This window comes from Crassostrea angulata, chromosome 3 (assembly GCF_025612915.1).
Source record: "Crassostrea angulata isolate pt1a10 chromosome 3, ASM2561291v2, whole genome shotgun sequence".
NCBI classification, from domain to species: domain Eukaryota; kingdom Metazoa; phylum Mollusca; class Bivalvia; order Ostreida; family Ostreidae; genus Magallana; species Magallana angulata.
The window spans coordinates 43,676,325-43,696,265 of NC_069113.1; the positions used below are offsets into that span (position 1 = coordinate 43,676,325).

At 33.2% G+C, this 19,941-nt stretch overlaps 2 protein-coding genes and 1 pseudogene across 6 annotated transcripts; 1 reads left to right on the plus strand and 2 right to left on the minus strand.

Annotated features, from left to right (window-relative positions):
- Nucleotides 1-109: 109 nt before the first annotated feature.
- Nucleotides 110-17,854, plus strand: LOC128177906 (lipoxygenase homology domain-containing protein 1-like). 5 transcript variants are annotated; one of them, XM_052844817.1, is made up of 20 exons: nucleotides 110-482; nucleotides 739-885; nucleotides 1,235-1,305; nucleotides 1,432-1,590; nucleotides 1,812-1,961; nucleotides 2,225-2,381; nucleotides 2,560-2,761; nucleotides 3,019-3,067; nucleotides 3,207-3,342; nucleotides 3,548-3,556; nucleotides 5,334-5,503; nucleotides 5,885-5,971; nucleotides 6,369-6,681; nucleotides 7,021-7,190; nucleotides 7,470-7,556; nucleotides 8,685-8,970; nucleotides 9,252-9,424; nucleotides 9,632-9,661; nucleotides 10,480-10,566; nucleotides 17,079-17,854. In XM_052844817.1, the coding sequence occupies exons 1-20, from the start codon at nucleotides 233-235 to the stop codon at nucleotides 17,256-17,258; spliced, it is 2,913 nt and encodes a 970-aa protein (XP_052700777.1). In that variant the 5' UTR covers nucleotides 110-232; the 3' UTR covers nucleotides 17,259-17,854. The 5 variants fall into 5 exon arrangements, with proteins under 5 accessions (XP_052700777.1, XP_052700776.1, XP_052700778.1 ...); XM_052844816.1 differs by lacking the exon at nucleotides 3,548-3,556 and adding an exon at nucleotides 4,392-4,412; XM_052844818.1 differs by lacking the exon at nucleotides 3,548-3,556 and having other exon boundaries at nucleotides 111-482.
- On the minus strand, nucleotides 13,058-16,830 carry LOC128177908 (uncharacterized). The gene is made up of 7 exons (XM_052844822.1): nucleotides 16,663-16,830; nucleotides 15,749-15,924; nucleotides 15,423-15,565; nucleotides 15,063-15,285; nucleotides 14,703-14,893; nucleotides 14,478-14,546; nucleotides 13,058-14,291 (listed from the first exon to the last, which is right to left on the minus strand). The coding sequence occupies exons 1-7, from the start codon at nucleotides 16,761-16,763 to the stop codon at nucleotides 13,602-13,604; spliced, it is 1,593 nt and encodes a 530-aa protein (XP_052700782.1). The 5' UTR covers nucleotides 16,764-16,830; the 3' UTR covers nucleotides 13,058-13,601.
- A 730-nt stretch (nucleotides 17,855-18,584) lies between the features above and the next one.
- Nucleotides 18,585-19,672, minus strand: LOC128175152 (putative nuclease HARBI1; annotated as a pseudogene).
- Nucleotides 19,673-19,941: the final 269 nt, after the last annotated feature.

Here is a 19,941-nt window from a genome sequence, read left to right on the forward strand (position 1 = left end):
CCTTTCTTTTTCATTTATGGCTCAATATTTTCATACAGAGACATTATGTTATATGATCCAATATGAGTTATTCCTGGTACGCTTTAATAAACTTTTACGACACCTGCTTCCTTTATATGGACCTCATGTTGGCAAAGTTCCTGTGGTTACGATGTAAACATATTTGATTCTAATGCAAAGTGTACAGTGTATTCTAACTTATTTAACGTTTTAAAAATTCAATGGATCAAATATGAACAGAGAAAGAAAATATATTTCAAGAACCCGAATAACTGACTCTGAAAATGGAACTGTCCCAACATGCGTTGGCAAAATTAATCCGAAGTTGTATGGCGATGGTCTTCAAAATCTCTGCAGAAAAACTCAAGATAATCTCTCTAGATTATCAACAAACATGGCAGATCGATTAGAACCTTGTCTACAGTATGGAATAAAGCACTGGCATCCCAACGACAGACCAAAATCAGCTTACTCAGCCAAAAGTAAGTATGCAGTAACTCAGCTCTGTTCGAATTTCCTCTGAAATAGTTATTGAACCATTCACGGTAAGTTGGTAACTGCCATGATGCTCTTTTGCATGGCTAATTGACAACATTCTGGTGAAGTCTTATTTGGAAGATTATCTTTGAAAGGAATTTAAACAATTGCATTTATGTTCTATTTCCCAAAATAAGAGTGATTCTGATAGAACCGTGAAGGGATATGTGGATAAAAAAAACAATTATATATATATTTTAGCATATGCAACTCCCCCTGACCCAAAGATAGTAAGATGGCATGATACAAACACAATGTTTGCTGACAGCAGGATTCTTGATAATGTGAGAAGACCAGTGACAGATATTTCTGAAGACAATGAGTCAGACTCCTTATCCATGACACCAGGTATAGAATTGAAATTAATTTGAATTTAGTGAAACTGTACATGGGATTTAAAAAACGTAATTTTAAAAATGTTTATACATGTATGACATTTAGTTTTGGTTGATGATCAATTTAGGTTGGCAGGCAGATCTCACTGTTTACGTTCTCTCTCTTTTGATAAAAAAATCAGTCTCAGTTGAAAACAAAAATCTGCACTTGGCAGGTGGTGCAACAGTCACAATGTCTACATATTAGATGTATAACTCAATTAAGTTTGCTTCAATGTTTTCTTATTTTAACAGGGAGCAACTATGAACTTAATTCATATATGCAAATTAAGAAGTAAATCTTGTAAATCTCATCATTTCAGGACCCAAAACTACCTTCTGCTACATTTGCTCAACATTAGAAGAACATCAGAGACATTTGCTACAATACAGGGTATTTCTTTTATACTGTTTTTTCAACTTTTATGAACAATAAAACTTAACTAGACCATTTCAAGGTTATGTAACTAAATAACTTAAACATGAACCGGTATGACTCTGATCTTTAATTTATTTTTAGCCAAAACGACCAGTGTCTGCAAAACCAAGAATTGAATATGTTGCACCAAAACCACGATTAAAGAAGAAAATTGAAGAAGCAGAGCCAAATATAGGAGATTGTTTGTATAGGGTAGATATATACACTGGAGATAAAGTGAATGCTGGGACATCTGGAGAGGTAAATGCTATTATGATGTGACTGAATCATTTGGTACAGTGAAGGTGCTTTTGTAGACAAATGTACACTGATTTTGATGCATTAGAGATAATATCACAGATGAATTCTTTGATCCTAACACAGAAAAGGTGTGATGAACATGTAAATGCTTAGATATTATTAATCATGTGCATATGTTCATAATCTCACGTTTTGAGTATTTCCATATCATATCTTTCCAGGTTTTCATCACAATGAAGGGGAGCAGGGATGTTTTATACAAAACCAGACTTGCAAAGAAAACTTCAAATTTTTCCTTCATGAGAAACACAAAAGAGTCATTTTTCCTAAAGGGACCAAGGCTGGGGAATCTAGAAATCATCACAATTGAGGTATAAACACATTTTAAAGTTGCAGAAGTTTCTGAGAACCATGGCATATGTGATGAATAATTATGAGCATCAGCAGTCTGACAGCTAATGGTTTTTTGCTGATATTTCAATGCATGTATTTGTCTTGACAGAGGACAATATTCTTTGGGGTTTTTTTGAAGGGGGAAGGGTGTCAATTTAATTTTTTTTATAATATTAAAAACTTTGATTGCCTTCTTGATCCAATGATTATTTTACTTAAATGCTGGTTAACTTTCCTGTAGCATGAAGGAGGGAAGAAGAATTTACGTTGGTATTTGGATAGAGTTGAGATTACAGACATGAAGTCTGGAATGATTTGGGTGTTCAAATGTCAGGACTGGCTAGATAATTCTGACAGTCGGGATCTGATTGGCAAGGAGAAAGAACAACCAATCATAGGTGAGTATAGTTACTAAGTACTTGTATGTGAAACAACCAATCATTCATCATGTATTAACACAATCTCTCACTAACCCTCAAAATAAGGATCAACAATCATGAACATGTGCATTTTAAGTTTTCAATTGGTAAGCAAAATTAAATAAAATCACACCAAATAACATCTGACTTATTTTAGACTATGACATCACTGTTTACACTGGCAACAAATCCTTTGGTGGAACAGATGCAAACATTTCCCTGACAATGTATGGTGCCAATGGTCAGAGTCAGAAGATTCTGTTAGTGGACTCCTCTAAGGGACAGACATGTTTTGAGAAAGGGAGTGTGGACAGGTTCAGGATACCTCAGCGAGATTTAAGAGAGCTAAAGAAGATCAGGTGAGAAAATGAGAGAGAGAGGCAGTGAGAGAGAAGAGAAAGAGAGTTTTTCAAATTACTGATATATACAGAGAAATAGAGAGAGAGAGAGAGAGAGAGAGAGAGAGAGAGAGAGAGAGAGAGAGAGAGTTAGAGAGTTTCAAATTTATCTTCTAACTGATATACATTGTACCTCTATATTATAACTATTCTGAATTCTTTGGTTGTCTGACGAATCGTAACATACTCCTGTCTACTATATTTGTGATACTTTGCAGGATAGAACATGATGGAAAAGGTGTAGCATCTGGATGGCATTTGGAGAAGGTGAGATCTTCCTTTCTTTCTGCTGTAAAGTTTGGAATGATCAATTCTTTGATGTTTTGCTGCAAATTGAATTTAACATCATGAGCTCTTTTATTATGAATTGTGTTTAATTGGATGAAATATTGACACATCTTTTCAGATTACTATTACAACCAATGCTCCCAAGCAGATATACTATTTCCTGTATGGAGGTTTCATTGGCAAGGACGTTGGTAAAGGACACCTGTACCGAGAAATCTTTGCCAAAAAATCATTGCCAAAGGAAGTGACAACAGGTATCTATTGTAGACATGTAAACATTTATATTTCATCATCTGATGATGTGAACACCAAACTATGTTATGTATTCCTTTCATTCATTTGATAATCCATAATTCAGTTGTAGGTTTTAGTTGTTCACGTAAAGAATACTAATTTAGAAGCTGTCATTAAACATTTACAAGTACTTGTATACAAAAAAATTATTGTTTTGAAATTCAGAAACAAAAGGTAAGTATATAGAATGAATTGTGTTTTTTTTCTATGTGTGACTTGTTATAATTTCATTTGGTTTACTTGTATATAACTTTGGTTGTTGAGTTTGTTAGGGTATATGTAGCTTTATAACTATTTCACACTGCTTGAATAAATTGAAACTCATTATATTTTGCTAGGTATATAAATCATAGTTTTCTACCTTAAAAATCAAGGATGAGTACATGTATATAAGTGCTAGTTCATTATTTTTTCGTAGTTGCATTATTTGTTTACAAAAATAAATGCTAGTACATGTACTTTTAAACAACTACAAACTTAAAAAAATATCTAAATAAGAAAGTCTGTATGTGTTAATTTCCTATCAGCTCCATATCTGTGGTGAATTATGGCATGATTTATATACCTAAAATTGAAGGGGAAAAATCAGCAGTTATGTACTGATTAAGGTCAGGCTTCCATTTTTTTCTCCTATATATATCCACAATGTGAAGATTTGCACTTATTAATTCCATAATTATATATTCATTTTATATGATACTTTTTTTTTTATTTAGATATAAAGTGTTCAATTGAAAATGTATAATATGACTTATAATTTATGAGCATTCAAATGCATTTTGGATGCTATTTCAAAGAAAATTCTAAATATTCTAACTTTGAAAAAAAGCCTGGTGATGTACCCTGAATCTTTTGGAATTAACAGGTTTAAATGTTAATAAATAAGGAATATATCAAGGAAAATTATGTAAAATTAAGGAACGTCTCATATGTCCTTATTTTTTATGTTCTTCAGATTCTGCAATAATGTATTAGTTATTGTTATGAGTAGTATATTCTACATTTACAGCGTACACAGTTCTTACAAAAGGTGACATTGAATTTTGTGGTTTTGGTTTAATTTTGATCCATTTTTATTGCATGGTTGGTAAATTTTTATTTGGTAATATTTATATGTATTGGTAGATTGCTGGGACAATGTTTATTACTGGTAATGTTTATTAACAATCAATGCATCAAATTTGAAATTGAATGATATAATCTTGAATTTTATTTTGGAATAATGTCTTTTGCTCTCAAACATTTTTACAATTCCTTTAGTTAATTTAATTCATATGTTAAATGAATGATATGTTTCATTGTGTTGCATGCATTTTTCAGAATTAAATTTTCTTTCTTATGCACATTTTTGAATAATACATGGATGCATGTCTTCAAAAAAATTTCTTAGTGGTTGAGCTAGAACTTGGGGACAACCTTGTATTTATGTTTAATCTTCATACACCCTCAATTTCCTGAGATCCTTAATTCACTCAGAATGAGACAATACATGATTCCGAAGTGCTGATATTAAGAATTAAATGTTTGTAAGCGTAAAACCCTTCAAACTTGAGGACCCAGCATTGGCTCTGGATCAGCTTGCTTTAGAGTACTGTAGTGAGTACTTTAAAAACGTGAATAAGGATTTCAGTTATGGTGTTTTAATCATGTCCAAAAGGCTCATATTTTTTACATGTACTTGTTATGCCAAGCATGAGGTTGATGTGCATGCTTTAATAATATCATTGGTAATTTACGTTACTCATAAATTAATAGCATTATATTAACTCTTTTGCCTGCATGGATAAAATGGTGTATAATAAGGTCAAACCCATATTGTTGTTTTAGAAACTTCAGAAGCATACATGTCTACAAGCAATTTATAAGGATAAAGTTTATGAATTTGTGAAACAGAATCCGGAGAGTTCAAGCATTATATAATTCAATAATGTATGTTAAAATGTCTTCATAGGTCCCAAGACCACCTACCTGGTGACAGTTCAAACCGGTGATGTCAAGTACGCAGGAACAGATGCAAATGTTTTTATACAGATTTGTGGAAAAGATGGCAAAGCTACACGGAAAATCAAATTGGATGATGCCAGGAACAATTTTGAAAGGGGTGCTACTGAACAATTTAAAGTAATTCAACAAATTCTATATTTTTATAGCATATCCAATGTAGATGCATGTCATAGGCTACAGAACCCAGGAGAGTGCCCCCCCCCCCTTTTTTTCCCCCAAAGTTAGACATAAACCATAATGATAACCTGATCCTGATGAGTATTTTTTGGGGGGCTTTTTTGGGGGGGCTTGTCAAGATTTTTCATAATATTAGCCCCCCCCCCCCATTAAATTTTCTTCCGACGCCAATGCATGTATATGATTGTAGAGTATTGCAACAGCTGGTCTTATTAAACAAAAAAGTTTGGTACCGATAGTTAAAATCGAATGAAAGAATACTGTCTAGAAATTAATGCTGTTTGTTTATGTTCATGCAGGCTAATCTTTGTTTTATTTTAGTTGGAAGCTCCAGATGTTGGAACTATTTCTCACATTATTGTTGGCCATGACAACTTTGGTCCTGGGGCTGGATGGTTTCTGGATGAGGTATATATATGTATCTGGGTTATATAGAGCTAAAATGTTTCTGAATTATCGACTAAAGCTTAAAATTGTGAGGCACATAATCAACATACATGTATAAAATAATAATTTTTTTTATTAATTCTATCAAATCATTTATATTTTCAAAATGTTATGAGGGGGATAACTCAGTTAAAAAATTAATTAATTTATTTTTTCAATATTAGAGTAAAATCTACATGTACTATTAAGCTTACTAACTTTTGCATGCAAAGCAATTGTTGTGGTTTGCCTTAATAATAAAACTTTTATATTTTTTTTTGGGGGGGGGGGGGGGGTAGGGTGGCAACCTATCTTCTTTGTTGATGTTTAGTTTGAGCTGAAATAACCTTTAACCTAAGTGTGTCACATCTTTATGTAGGTAAAAATCAAACGCTACATTTTGAAAAAAGAAGCCAACAAATATGTAAAGAAAGAGGAGAAAAAGAGAGAAAAGAAAGAACAAGCTTTGAGGAAATCTAGAGAAAATAGTCCTGACCAAAAACGAAAAAAGCGAAGAGATGAAGACAGTGAGGAAGAAGAGGAAGATAACAGAAGGAAACTAGTTCCTCCCCTGTATGAGGAGTGTGTGTTTCCATGCAATGAATGGCTGGCTAATGATGAAGGAGATGGACTGGTGGAGAAGGAATTGAAGTGTGCCAGCAGTATGCTGAGATTTAGTGAGGATGAACAAGGTAGGGAATAAGGATTAAAGGATGTCATGGATGACAAAGTCAAATAAACTTGTGGAGCAGTGATGACAAATGCAGCAATTACACTAATGTTCTTTAGTGATAATGAAATTGTATTAATGCTTAATTCATACAGATATATACTTACATATTATTGATTCAACAAAAGTTTGTTTTTAGATATGATGATTCATATACTGTATACATGTAATTAGATTTAAATGTGATATACTGGTAATTGATATGATAATCATTATGATTAAAATATATATTATATTAACATACACATCATAAAGAACCCTTACTAAGGCTATATAGCTGATTAAATTTTGATCTTTTTAGAAGAGAAAGTTCATTACACAGTAATTGTGCACACTGGAAATGTCAAGTTTGCTGGCACTGATGCAGATGTGTTCATCCAGATGTTTGGAGAAAATGGCAGATGCTCCAGGCGGACAAAACTGGACGATTCCAAAAACAACTTTGAAAAAGGGATGGAGGACATTTTTGAGGTTTATAGAATTCCTTAGTTTTCTTTTTGATATTTATCTTTTATTTCAAAGTTTAGACCTTATCTGTTTGAACGCGAATTTTATTAAAACCTAGCTTATTAAAGTCATATCTCGTAGGAATTCCTAACGCATGAAATTTTGAACAAATAATATGCATCATAGTTACATTTCGATTTTTCTTGTCTGTGGTAAATAAATGTAAAGTGTAATAATATTGTGAATAACGAGAAATACTAATGATAATGTCAATATTCGCTTTATATAATTTGATTTGTTCAGTTGGATGACATTAACCTTGGTACCCTTTCCCACATTGTGATTGGACATGATGACTCAGGAATGGGAGCTGGATGGTTTCTGGATGATGTAAGTTATAAGGGAGATATATTATTCAAACAATGAAATGCTTTCTTTGATGATTCATTCGAGATATTAAGGTAGTGACATTGCAGAAAAAATACATATACCGGGTTAGCGGGTTATGTAAACTTTTTCTGCAATGTCGCTACCTTCATAAACCACATGAATCATCAAAGAAAGCATTTTATTATTAAAATTTACATCTTTTTTTTGACTAATTAATAAACTGATTAACAAAAGTAAGTAACTGTTAACGTTCATAAGTACGTTAGCTAAAAGAACAGCCAAATTGTCTCCTGTGAGACTTTGATTCTGATATTATCATGATTATTTTGTGCAGTCCGTAAGTTTTCTTTTAGGTCGCTGTAGGTTTCGACCAATCAATAAACAGGGCATGTGACAATTTCACTCCTGTCAGTTTCTTGTCAGATTCAGCCGCTGTAGATTTCGACCGATCGATAAACGGGGCGTGTAGATTTCTGTCTGGTTGTTTCTATAGAGCTATTAATTAACTATAAGTTTCCATAAGAAATAGAGGAAATAATACTCAGTATATGAACCGATAGATGTAAATATACATTCATGAATGTAGTTAAGTTGTTTGCAATGTTGCCTTGTTATTTAAATATGCATAGATATAATGTGTTCATGAATGGAGATACTTATTTGCAATGTTGCCTGGTGAATTGGTTAAACCAGAACAATACTTAAAATGCTTGAATATATACCATCTATGATTATTTTTGAAAATATCTATTGTTTTTAAGCTTTCTTATGATTTTTTATAATCTTTCACATTGCAAAATGGTTAAAAATGAATGCAAAGATTATATTCATTATTGTATGCTATTTGAAAGTTTTTTAATAAAAAAAAAAATGACTGATGCTACTAAAATAAGGTTACACATTTAACCCTTTTTGCAAATTTTGTGACAATTAAATGAAAACAATCCTAATAAAATAATGTTATTCAGCAATCATGGTGAAAGTTGGTACAATAATTTTATGAAAATCATATTGATCTTGTTGAATTTGTTTAGAGTCTGCTTAACAATTTTATGGTATAGTAATTGATTATCCCCAATGTAACAATTAAAGGTTTGGTTTAATCATTAAAAATAAATGTTTTCTCAGGTGATAATTAGAAAGCATCTTAGTCAGAAAGAAATCAAAGCACACAAACAAAAAGAAAAGAAAAAAATTAAAGATCAGATGAAGGCGAAAGGAAAACAGAAAAAGAAAAAACAAGAATCTGATACTGAGGATGAGGATGATGAGGTTCCAATCAGGACTCCTGATTATGAAGAGTTCCACTTCCCTTGTAATAAATGGTTGGATTCTAAAGAAGGAGACGGGGAGACTGAACGGATGCTGAAATGTAAGAAGAAACAGCTTCATTATGAAGGAGGTGTCAATCAAGGTAAGCTTTTTATATATCGTAGTATATACATGCATGGCAGTTTACTTTGATAAACTTAAAGACGAAAACCATTTTTTGTGGTATATTATTTCAAAAATACAGTATTACATATATGGATTACATATTACATCATGACATTTTACGTACTTGATATCATTATAATTTAAATTTATTTCTTTAGCACATACCTATCTACCATGTGAGTAAAGATAAATTAGCATGCAAAAATTCTTTCTCATTTGATAGTAAAATGAATGTCATGCTTAAATTGTGGTATTCAGGAGAACACAGCACAATGTATCAGATCATTGTGACAACGGGCAACAAAAGCTTTGCTGGAACAGATGCCAACGTATATATACAACTGCATGGGAGGAAGGGCCAAGAAACACCCAGACTTCCTCTAGATGATGAGAAAAATAACTTTAAAAAAGGACAGATAGATGTGTTCAAGGTATACAGACAGAGATGTTAGTTTGCAACACAGTGAAGCTTAGTAATCAATACAACAATGCATATTTTTACTTGCTTATTTTTTAGATTTACAAACTGTTAACCAAATGTTTAACTTTTTGTAAAGTTCTAGTTTGTTAAAATAGCTGAGTTGCTTTGTTAGCTTAGAGTTCATTGGCTGACAGATTCTAATGCCTGTTTATTTCAGAGACTGGATGTAAATGCGGTCATATTAACTGTAGGTTTACACTAGTGTGTTTAATACTTTTGATGTCTTAAAAAATGAATTGAATTGTACAATCAATTGTACTTTTACTTATTTGCACCAATTTAACCTCTATGTTGATGGGTATTGGGTGTTTTAAGTAACATTAACTTTTGCTGTGTTTGATGTTTACAAGAGTGTACCCATATACAAATTACTCTTCATTGAAATTACTCACTAACTGTATTCAATTTAAAAAAAAACCTAAATAAAATAGGCCACCCAAGTTACTCCAGTGACCCCCTGTCATCTGTTGTCATCTCTCACAATTTTACTTTCAGCAAAGTTATTGCCCTTGGAATTCTCTGGTTTAACTATACACATGTATCTATATACATATACATGTACCGGTACTTTTTCTACTGCTATCATGTCATGTATTGGAAACACTTTGATGAAAAAAAAATTTTATGTTCAAGGGATTATTTTGTATAATTGAAAAAGAGAAAATAATCCAACAGACAATATGAAATGTGATCTATGGTAATTTAATTGAAGTAAGGTTAAAGTCTTGTCCTTAGTAGGGGTCATTAAACTTAGACTAGCTCACCTTTGATCACAGTATCACTTTTTTACTATATGTATTCCTTTAATTTTGTCTAAGCGAGACAGAGATCAAAAGTGAGTTTACTGTATATAAGACAATTAAATACCAAAAGCGAGTTTACTGTGAGACAAAGATCAAAAGTAAGTTTGCCTAAGTTTTAAATTCCCAAAGCCAGCAAGATTACATAAATGTACTCATTAATTGATACACACACAACGCTTCATATCCATTGTTTCTTCATCAGATTGAGTCTGTGGATGTTGGACCTGTATCCTATGTAACAATCGGTCACGATGACTCCGGCCCTGGGGCGGGCTGGTACCTGGATGAGGTATCAACTGCCTTCATTTGTTTAATAATAGAATTGATTAATGGTAAACATTCGCCGGTTTCGGTTCCGAATTTTATACACCAAACCTATCGGTGGTTATTTGTGCGTTTGAGACGCTTGAATTAGTTTCGGTTTTATATATCGCTGGCTATGCCTCAGCGTTGTTCGGTTCCTTTTTGTTGTAATTATGGTGGGCATCAGTTTCCGAAGGATAAGCAACGTCGTTTTCAGTGGAGGGTTGCCATAAAACGCCTAGATCCACTGACCAAAAAACTCTGGGAACCAAATGACAGAGACGTTGTCTGTCACTTGCATTTTGTTGCCAGTGATTACAAGGACACCTCAGGTTAGAAAACGTATATATATTGACTTAGCGTTCTTTGTTAGTTGTTAATTTTTTGTTGTGTTTAACAATAAGACGATTATACACATTCAGATGATAAAATTAATGCATCATGCTCTATACTATAGGATCGTACGGGGGGGGGGGGGGGTACTCAAGTACATGTAGCACGGTTCATTGCACAATACTGAATAGTCATTCTGGTTTTTTTACTCGCTAAGTCTGGATAAAATTTTCTTGTATGGTTTTAAAAGTAATCAAACGCTACCAATGCAATAAATGTAGATTTCTTCTATTATTTAAGCATACAAGTATTCTCAATTTGTACTTTATTGGTTGTTTACATTTTTAGTTTATTGTTACATTGTTACATTCTTCGTGTTGCTTTGTGTTATTTTTTATTTATTTCAGTGCAGCTTGAATTGGCCAACAACAGATTCAATGAAGATAAGTTTAAACACTTTTTTTCATTATCTTGACATATGTACCTGAATACTATTCTTACATCAATTTTTTTAAAAATTAGATGAGTATATTATTTAGCCTATCCGAATAGTGTATCATATACTATTCTTACTTTAGTTTTTTAATAATTAGATGAGTTTATTATTTAGCCTAATCGAATAGTATATCATCAATATGCATTATAAATGATATTTATCAATTATAATATGCCACATATATATATACTGTCTTTTAACAGCTGATCACCTCCATCTAAAGGATGATGCAGTGCCCTCTATTCTTATTCCTGATGATGAGCCCCCTACTCCAAGCCCAAGGCTACAGAGACTGTCTCGGAGGAAGCAAGAATTTGATGAGCCAGACCTTGTAGCTATCGGTGTACAGCAGGAAGTTGTCATAGAAGAAAAAGAGGAAGCACCATCACTGCCACAAGCAACCCCAGATGCAGATTCTTTCATTAAGAATCCTTTTTCAAAAAAATGCTCCATTGAGAATTTTAAGGACAACCCGGATGCTATTTCATACTACACAGGTTTCAGTGATTTTGACCAGTTCATGACATTTTTTTATTGTCTTGGTCCATGTGTAGATGAGCTTGATTACAAATGTTCTGTACTTGAATCGAAGGACCAGCTTTTTCTAACCTTAATGAAATTAAGACAGGCCAAAGAAGACTTTGAATTGTCTCTGTTTTTTCAAGTTTCCATGTCCACAGTTTCAAGAATTGTCATAACGTGGATAAATTTTTTGTATTTTCAACTGAAAGAACTAAATTTCTGGCCCTCTGAAGATATTGTACAAGATTTTATGCCCGTCAATTTTGCTGAAAAATTTCCAAGTACAAGAGTAATATTGGATGCTACAGAAATCCCCATACAAAAGCCATCTGATGTAAATTCTCAGTCCGTTACTTGGTCCAATTACAAACATAGAAACACCATTAAAGCAATGATCGGTGTTACTCCTAGCGGTGCAGTCTCTTATGTTTCAGATGCGTATGGAGGATCAGCAAGTGACAGGATGATTATTGAAAGATCAGAGTTGTTAAACAAGGGTATGTTTGAAAAAGGTGATAGCATCATGGCTGATAGAGGAATTATGGTGCAAGATCTTTTTGCAAATAATGATGTTCAAGTGAACACCCCAACATTTTTGAAAGGAAAGTCTCAGCTTGATGCCCACGAGGTTGTTCATGATCGTCGTGTAGCATCCAAGCGTATACACGTTGAGAGAGTGATAGGTCTTGCCAAAAGGTACAAAATTCTTAAAGGTGAACTAAGTCATAGCAAGCTGCAGCTTGGATCACGCATCATATTTGTATGTTTTGTTTTGAGTAACTTCAGAAACTGTATTGTTGACAAATTTGCATAATGGTTTTCATGGAACTTGTTAATATTTGTTTGATCTAGTTTGAAGAATTGACTATGAAATAAATGAAATAAATGCAAAATGTTTTCAAAATTTTCTATGATAATAAAATGAAATATGGACACCATTATCCTTCACATAGATATTTATTAAATTTTTAAGCTTATTTTAAGATATTAAACAATCATTGATAGGATCTGATATGTAAATACAAGTAAATCAATCTCTCTCTCTCTCTCTCTCTCTCTCTCTCTCTTTTACATTTGTTCTATTAGGAACACAAAATGTCTATTAAGACTTTCATCATGTCGAAAAACCTTAAAAACATTTCTAATACACAAAGGTTCTCTTCGCAAATACTGGAATCATACATATATTTAAGGAGCAGATATAATTTTTCAGCAATTAATGTTTTTAAAAAGTTGATCATTGAGTTTCAGCCCATATATTAAAAATGGAAAATTACAATTGCTGACATGTTTGTTGTATATAAAACAATAGGTTCAATCTCCTACACAATGGCACATCAAGTTAAACATGTACAGTGTAAATGTGTTTCGTACATCTTTATTGACCATTGATTGAAATCTATCACAAATAATGAGTTTCTGTTTCTTCATAATTAATACCATGGTAATAGAATTGTGGGATGTAGCACATGACTAAGAGGTGCAACCTTACGCCTTCATATAGACAACTCACTGAAATATCAAAATAGCAAACAAAGCAGCACATGACCAAAATTGAAAAACAAATCAAACAGTTCAGTACATCACCATCTGGTTACAAATATTCTAACATGAAATACATGTACATGTTTCCTGGTTGCATGGTAAATAATATGGTTAGTTTATAAAAATCAATACTTTGCAATGCAAGAGTTCCCTGAGAATTTTGCATACAACTTTGACGCAACGAATGGTCGGTACCACTTTTTATAAAACAGATCTAGTTTAGGAACCAAACAAAACTTGCAATAGTCCTGGTCAAATTCAATCTTTTCCACAAACAAAGATTTAAATGTGTAAACTACAAAATAACAAAATTGCCTTCCAGTAATAAGTAATTGGCCTTGAATTTGATCATAATAATTTGATGATTTTTTAAGTTGAATGACCCCATTTATTTCCTCTAAATACCTAAAATGTTTCAGACACTTTGATTCAATATTTACATTTCGTCCCAAGTAAGGACATTTCACTTCAACAATATGCATATCATCAATCACTCCATCGGGTGAAGCACCAAGAAATGGCTTAGGTCTGTAAATGAAGAAGCCACATCCATTAACTTTTTGTTTGTATTTCGATTCAAAACATTTTATAGCTTTCCGTTCATAATTTTTCCCATGTAATGTTGCTTCGGAGTTAATCTGCTTTGATGAAAATATTGTTTCACACAGTTTTTCCTTGTTTCGTTTCTCCGTCATGTGGGTTATCTGTCCAAAGCTTGAAGCAGTTAATCGCCATGTCCTCTCCCCAAACCATTTCTTGTTAGCCGTCTGCCCACGTGTTGCAACTTCTATCTTCTTTATCTCCAAATCATTCACCTGCAAAATACAATTTTATACATTTTGATTTATACACAGTAAGTTTGAGTATTTAAATGTTTCTCAAAACACAAAGTTACCAATTTGTCTCTGTTTATCATTATGTTGTATGATTAAGATTTTTTATGAACAGTTTACAAAGTGTGAAAGATGTGAAATTTCAAATTAACTGCTTAGCACATGTACCTTAATTGCTTCATCAACCCAATACTCAGTAAAAGGTAGTGAGAGGTAATCATGATCATGAACTGCAGACTGAAAAAGAAAGATGAAATCAAGATTTACAGCTACCATTTTTCTCCTGATACACAATTTTGAAAAAGAAATACAAAATTCCTTTTTATTTAATATGCAATAAAATTCCTCTGTTAAAAATAATCGTTACAAAGAGTTTTTATTTTATTCATATACCTTCAAATCAGCTCTTTTAAATAAGTAGCGATAGGCAATGTTTGCTGACGATTTTGCTGTATAGTTTACTAAGATGTTCAAGACCCTATCCTCAAAACCCTCCATATTCTTCCTCTTCTCTGGGCGGGGATCATCCAATATGTTTTCTGATTTCCGTTTTCTTGAAAGATTTTCTACCTTTACAGGTGATCCTTAAAAAATTGAATTTTCATATTGAAATATCACAATAGATCACAAGATCACAATACATTCTTCAAAGTCATACGGAATGAAGCTTATCAAATTCTTGGCACTACGTATTGAATAATATTCAACACGAGCTTTTAAAAGTATTCTATCAACATGTAAATAGATGTAAACCTTTATGGGAAGTCTTTGGTTTATTGAACATCATCAAACTCTCAGTGCACGTCTTCTCAATGCCAGTAAGCTCTCCAAGCCCAATGAACTTCTCCAACATCACCATGACTGCTGCTAAATGTTTACATGTTCCATTTGGGCCCTTCCCTGCTGGACATTCACAGTGTGAGCTTAAAATATCACCAGACTGCTTTTCCAATCTAAGCTTGTAGTTGTATGTCACCTGAATGAAAAAGATTACATACATGGTATTTGCCCAATACATAAAATAAAATAACAAAATAAAAGACTCAAAATATTACAGGCATTGATTAAATCTCTCACCGATGCTACATGTACATGTATGTATAAACAACTGACCTTATTTTTCATTGCTGCACTGACTATTCCAGTAAAGAATATCTCATTCTTGATGAGCACTGAACATGCAAGTATTCTCTTAGAATCATACAGCAATTCACCATTCTTTATTGCCTTTATGTTTCTTGCAGAGTCATTATCACCTACAAAAAACATGCATATTAATATAATGAAAAATACATTGAAAACATACCGGTAAGAGAAAATAGATAAAAATAAATATGATTTGTTAAAACCTGTCAAGAGCACACAATATGTATGGACTGGATAATATAAAATTAGTATTATGCATATTATTGTGTATTATATATTCAAATTTATGAAACCTGCAAGGCGGTGAAGAAAGTAGGCTTCAGTTTGATCCCTTGTCACAACTGGTAAAAGTCCCTGGTGATCTGGCTTCAGTTGTTGAAATCCAGTTGATGGCCAGTTTACATCCAGAGGTTCTGGTAGAAGAACAGGCGGTGGCAAGAAGTTCTTGTTTCTGTCATATGACTCGAGTCTGCGTGGAAAATATTGGTGGGATTTAGAAATAATCAAAACACAGATTCTTGGATTAAATGACACCATTGGGAAGGAAAGAAGGAAGGAGTGCAAAAGAGAGTTCTAATTTTAAATGTCTGATATTCAAATTATTCATTAACTCAGAGTAATTACTTCTGAATCACAAGACATCCAAAAAAAAAACAAATTTAAAATAATACAGTGTATATATGCCAATGTAATATGCAGTAAGTATATAGGAGTGTGTATATAGTGGGGAGGGGAGGGGAGGGGAGGGGGGGGGGGGGGACAGGTCCGAGTGATGTTTGTGTTTATCAGAGGGGTAGGTGGAGTCCGAGCCCTTTTTCAGTTTTCAATAACTTTACGAAGTAAACTGAAGATTTTTTAACCTGAACCCCGGCCAGCTAAAAACTACGATGTAACGTTACATTGCTTCATATAATGCAGAATTGCAGATGCCGGTATACACTATTGAATGCGCAGTTCGACTGCAGATATCATACCAGAACTATAATTTATGGTGTTTAAGATATAAAATCTGAGACACAAACACTGTTATAGTATAATTCAATCATATATAAGTAGGAAAACCAAATGATGGCTCGCTTGTAACAAGGTGTATGTCACTTGTCATTTGTTATGTGCAAAACAACGGACGAACATTGTGTTGTAATTTAATCGGAAATTTCTATGAATACATTATTTTTGTGTGGAAATATTGATCTCAAGAGTGTACCTTTCAATCAGGTCAGTCTTTCTCCCATGCGTAGATGCATCTCTTTGTATCAATTCCTTTTTCAACTGAGGAACCGTCCAAGTAATGTAGCGCGACGCCATCGTGTTGATTGGATTCAAACGCACAGCTAACCACCGAAAGAAATCAAGCGTCTCGCGGTGAATGTTTACCATTACATGTGTATTTAAATGATACCTAATTATATCTATTAAGATCAATTTTACCATACTACATTGATACACTGATAAAATAAACATACTTCTGGCAAAAAAGTTTTGATTTTAAAATAAGAAATGCATTATTTTATATAAACCATATTTTAATCAATTAAGGGATAAATATTTGGGATATGAAGACTAGTTATGACTTTTCAAAATCCAGAATGTTTTTTAAAAGCAATTTTTTATCATCCAAAGGTAAAGGTTCGCAGGTACATTCAAAAGAATGAGGCCAAAGAATATGTGAAGCGTGGACGTCAGAAGCCTCTATATGAAGAGAGTGTCTTCCCATGCAAGCGCTGGCTTTCCAGTAGTGATGATGACAAAAAGACCGAAAGACAACTGAAATGTGAACAAAGAACCCTCCATTTTGACTAATGGAAAACTTCTATGGATACATATAGGCTATATAGCTTTACAATTTCTACTCAAAATTAGTAGTAACATTAATATGATAAAAGTATATTACTCAAGATATTTCATGGGTAAAACATATAATTCCGGCCTGTACATGTATATATATGGAAAACCCAACTGTGAATTGAACATTTTTTTTAAACATTTATACTTGTCCTTAATCAATACTCACATGTACTGAAATGAAATTCAATTTTGAATTAACTTTAAGATTGTGCAAGTCTACATGGAATTAACAATTTCAATTAATTTGGTGCAGCTGTTAATTGTCTTTAATAACATAATGAAATGATTATACTGGAAGAGAGGTAAAGATCTTTTTCAATTTAACATGTTTATACCTGTAAAGAAAGTGTTTTCGTATAATGCTAGTATTTTTAATATATAGGTTATTCTTGTACAATTGATATTTTTTTACGTTTAGAATTCCCTATCAATTTTCAAACTGTGATATTTTTTTTTTTAGATATTTTGTGATAATTAGTGTTGTTATGAATTTCTTTTTTTTTCTCTCAACGTTTTTGTTACATATATGTACAATTAAACTGAAGACTGGCTATATTGTTTTTCTATCTTAAACAATAGTTTGTACTACTATTTTTATGAAGATTTTAGGTTTAGGTTTCTAATATTTTTAAATTCCTTTTGCCTTTTTTTATTTTGTCATGCATGCTTTCATGCAAAGTCAAATCCTATTTAAAAGTTGTATAAATTTATCTAGTCAATTTTTCTTGAACAAAATATATTTTATAGAAAATAAATTTCCAAACCTTTAAGTGAAGTAGTTTTCTTCTCTTTAAGGTCAGACGACACGTTCCTCAAGCATCTTTTTTTATCTCCTCGTAATAAAGAGTTCCAATAAAAATAATTATTATCATATATTATAATGATTTTTAAAATGATTAAAATTTACTTGTATATGGATATAAGCCTAGATGGCCGAGTGGTTAGAGCCGTGGCCGCTCTCTATTATGACTGCTACATTACATAGGCGTCGGAACCGGGGGCACTTTTTTGCAAACCATTAGAGGGTTCATTCCCCCCCCCCCCACTTTTTCTCGTAGCAAAGATAATTGTTCCTATATTTACATTGAAAAGATGGGATAGGTATACCCCCCCCCCCCCCCCCCCCCGGATTAGGATTATCATGGTTTTGGGTATAAGTTGTTTTTTTTTTTTGCTTGTCAAGATTTTTGAGGATTAGTGTAGCCCCCCCCCTTTCAATTTGCTTCCGACGCCACTGCATTATAAGGTTTTAAACAACAACAAACTCATGTATACTTATAGGATGATGGCTATATCTTTATTGTTGGCAGCACTCCTAGAATCTGGAAGCCAACTGCTGCCGCAGCTCTCTTGCTCTAAGTGGGGCTGCTCCCTGGTATACTGCGTTGTTGTGCTGGTTGGCTACAGCACCACCATTACGCAAAGGTACTCTCTCGTTGATAGCCTTGTTGTGCAACTTCATACATGCTTATAACTAGGGCACATTTCTGTGGTTTAAAGGGAAGGTATCCTCCACTGCTGTGTAAACACCTATATACAAAGATTGGAACCATTAGTGAACAGTGTTCATCAGTAGTTTAATACAAGGAAGATCATAAAATTATGTGCAAATGATTGACATACCCAAACCTTGCCTTTAAAACACCAAATGCACGCTCCACCACATTCCTGGTTTTGCAGTTGGCGGCATTATAACGTTCTTCAGCAGGCGTTGAAGGGTTGATGAAAGGAGTCATCAGGTAATCCTTCAGAGGATACCCAGAATCCCCTAAAAGCCATCCTCCTCCAGGCAAAGTCTCCAAGATACGAGGAATGCTCGAATGTTGGAAAACATAAGCATCATGGGTACTCCCTGGAAATCGGCGGTTTATGTTGATGAACCTTCAGAAAGAAAACAATACATATAAACTATGCTGGCATAGTGATAAATGGCATGTAGTTATAGGACAAATTTATTGATTTTTTCTCTTATTACTGTATTATGAACATGCTCCAAATCAAGAAAAGACGATTATGTCATACTGAAACTGCATTAAGCCAGTATGTACCTCATGTTCGCATCTACAACTCCTTGAACATTTAAGGCATGGACGTTCTTGCGACAGATATAAACAGGCTCATCCTCCCCGTTCATGCCCCGAATAGGAATAAGCGTGCCATCTATGGCACCCACAACATTAGGAAAATGTGGAAAGGCATAAAATTCTTCCTTCATTTTCAAAAGAGTTTGGGCATCTGTTGGGAAGTCTATGTGTAGAAACGCATTCAGTGCTCTGCACACTCTTGGTAAAAACACGCTGACTGAAGACTTGGATATACCGTGGATATCTCCCACTTCCGAAAAAAAGTCCGCCTTCGCCATAAAGCGTAAGGTGCACAACACCTGGAACAACAGAATTACATTATTATTATAAATTGTGTATACAGAAAAAAAATTAATGGTTTTTTTTAAATAATGTTGTGTGTTAGATTTAATACATATGATATTGAAACAATCTGTCACTTTTTAAATACCCGTTTGGAATGGCATTCCCAAAATTTATTGATACGATAGACAAACAAACTTGGGGACAGAGGGTGATTGTCAATTTCATACACGGACCCACATTTCTAAATGGGTGGAAGTTTTAATTCTACA

Bases quoted from the DNA above. Each gene is read 5' to 3' on its own strand.
- LOC128177906 (XM_052844816.1), top strand. From the start codon at position 233: ATGAACAGAGAAAGAAAATATATTTCAAGAACCCGAATAACTGACTCT. The intron at 5,504-5,884 runs GTAATTCAACAA...GTTTTATTTTAG, and splicing joins GTGCTACTGAACAATTTAAA to TTGGAAGCTCCAGATGTTGG. The intron at 10,567-17,078 runs GTATCAACTGCC...TATCATCCAAAG, and splicing joins CGGGCTGGTACCTGGATGAG to GTAAAGGTTCGCAGGTACAT.
- LOC128177908 (XM_052844822.1), bottom strand. From the start codon at position 16,763: ATGGCGTCGCGCTACATTACTTGGACGGTTCCTCAGTTGAAAAAGGAA. The intron at 14,547-14,702 runs GTATATGAATAA...TTTCTTTTTCAG, and splicing joins TTAAAAGAGCTGATTTGAAG to TCTGCAGTTCATGATCATGA. The intron at 14,292-14,477 runs GTACATGTGCTA...TGTATTTTGCAG, and splicing joins GGGTTGATGAAGCAATTAAG to GTGAATGATTTGGAGATAAA.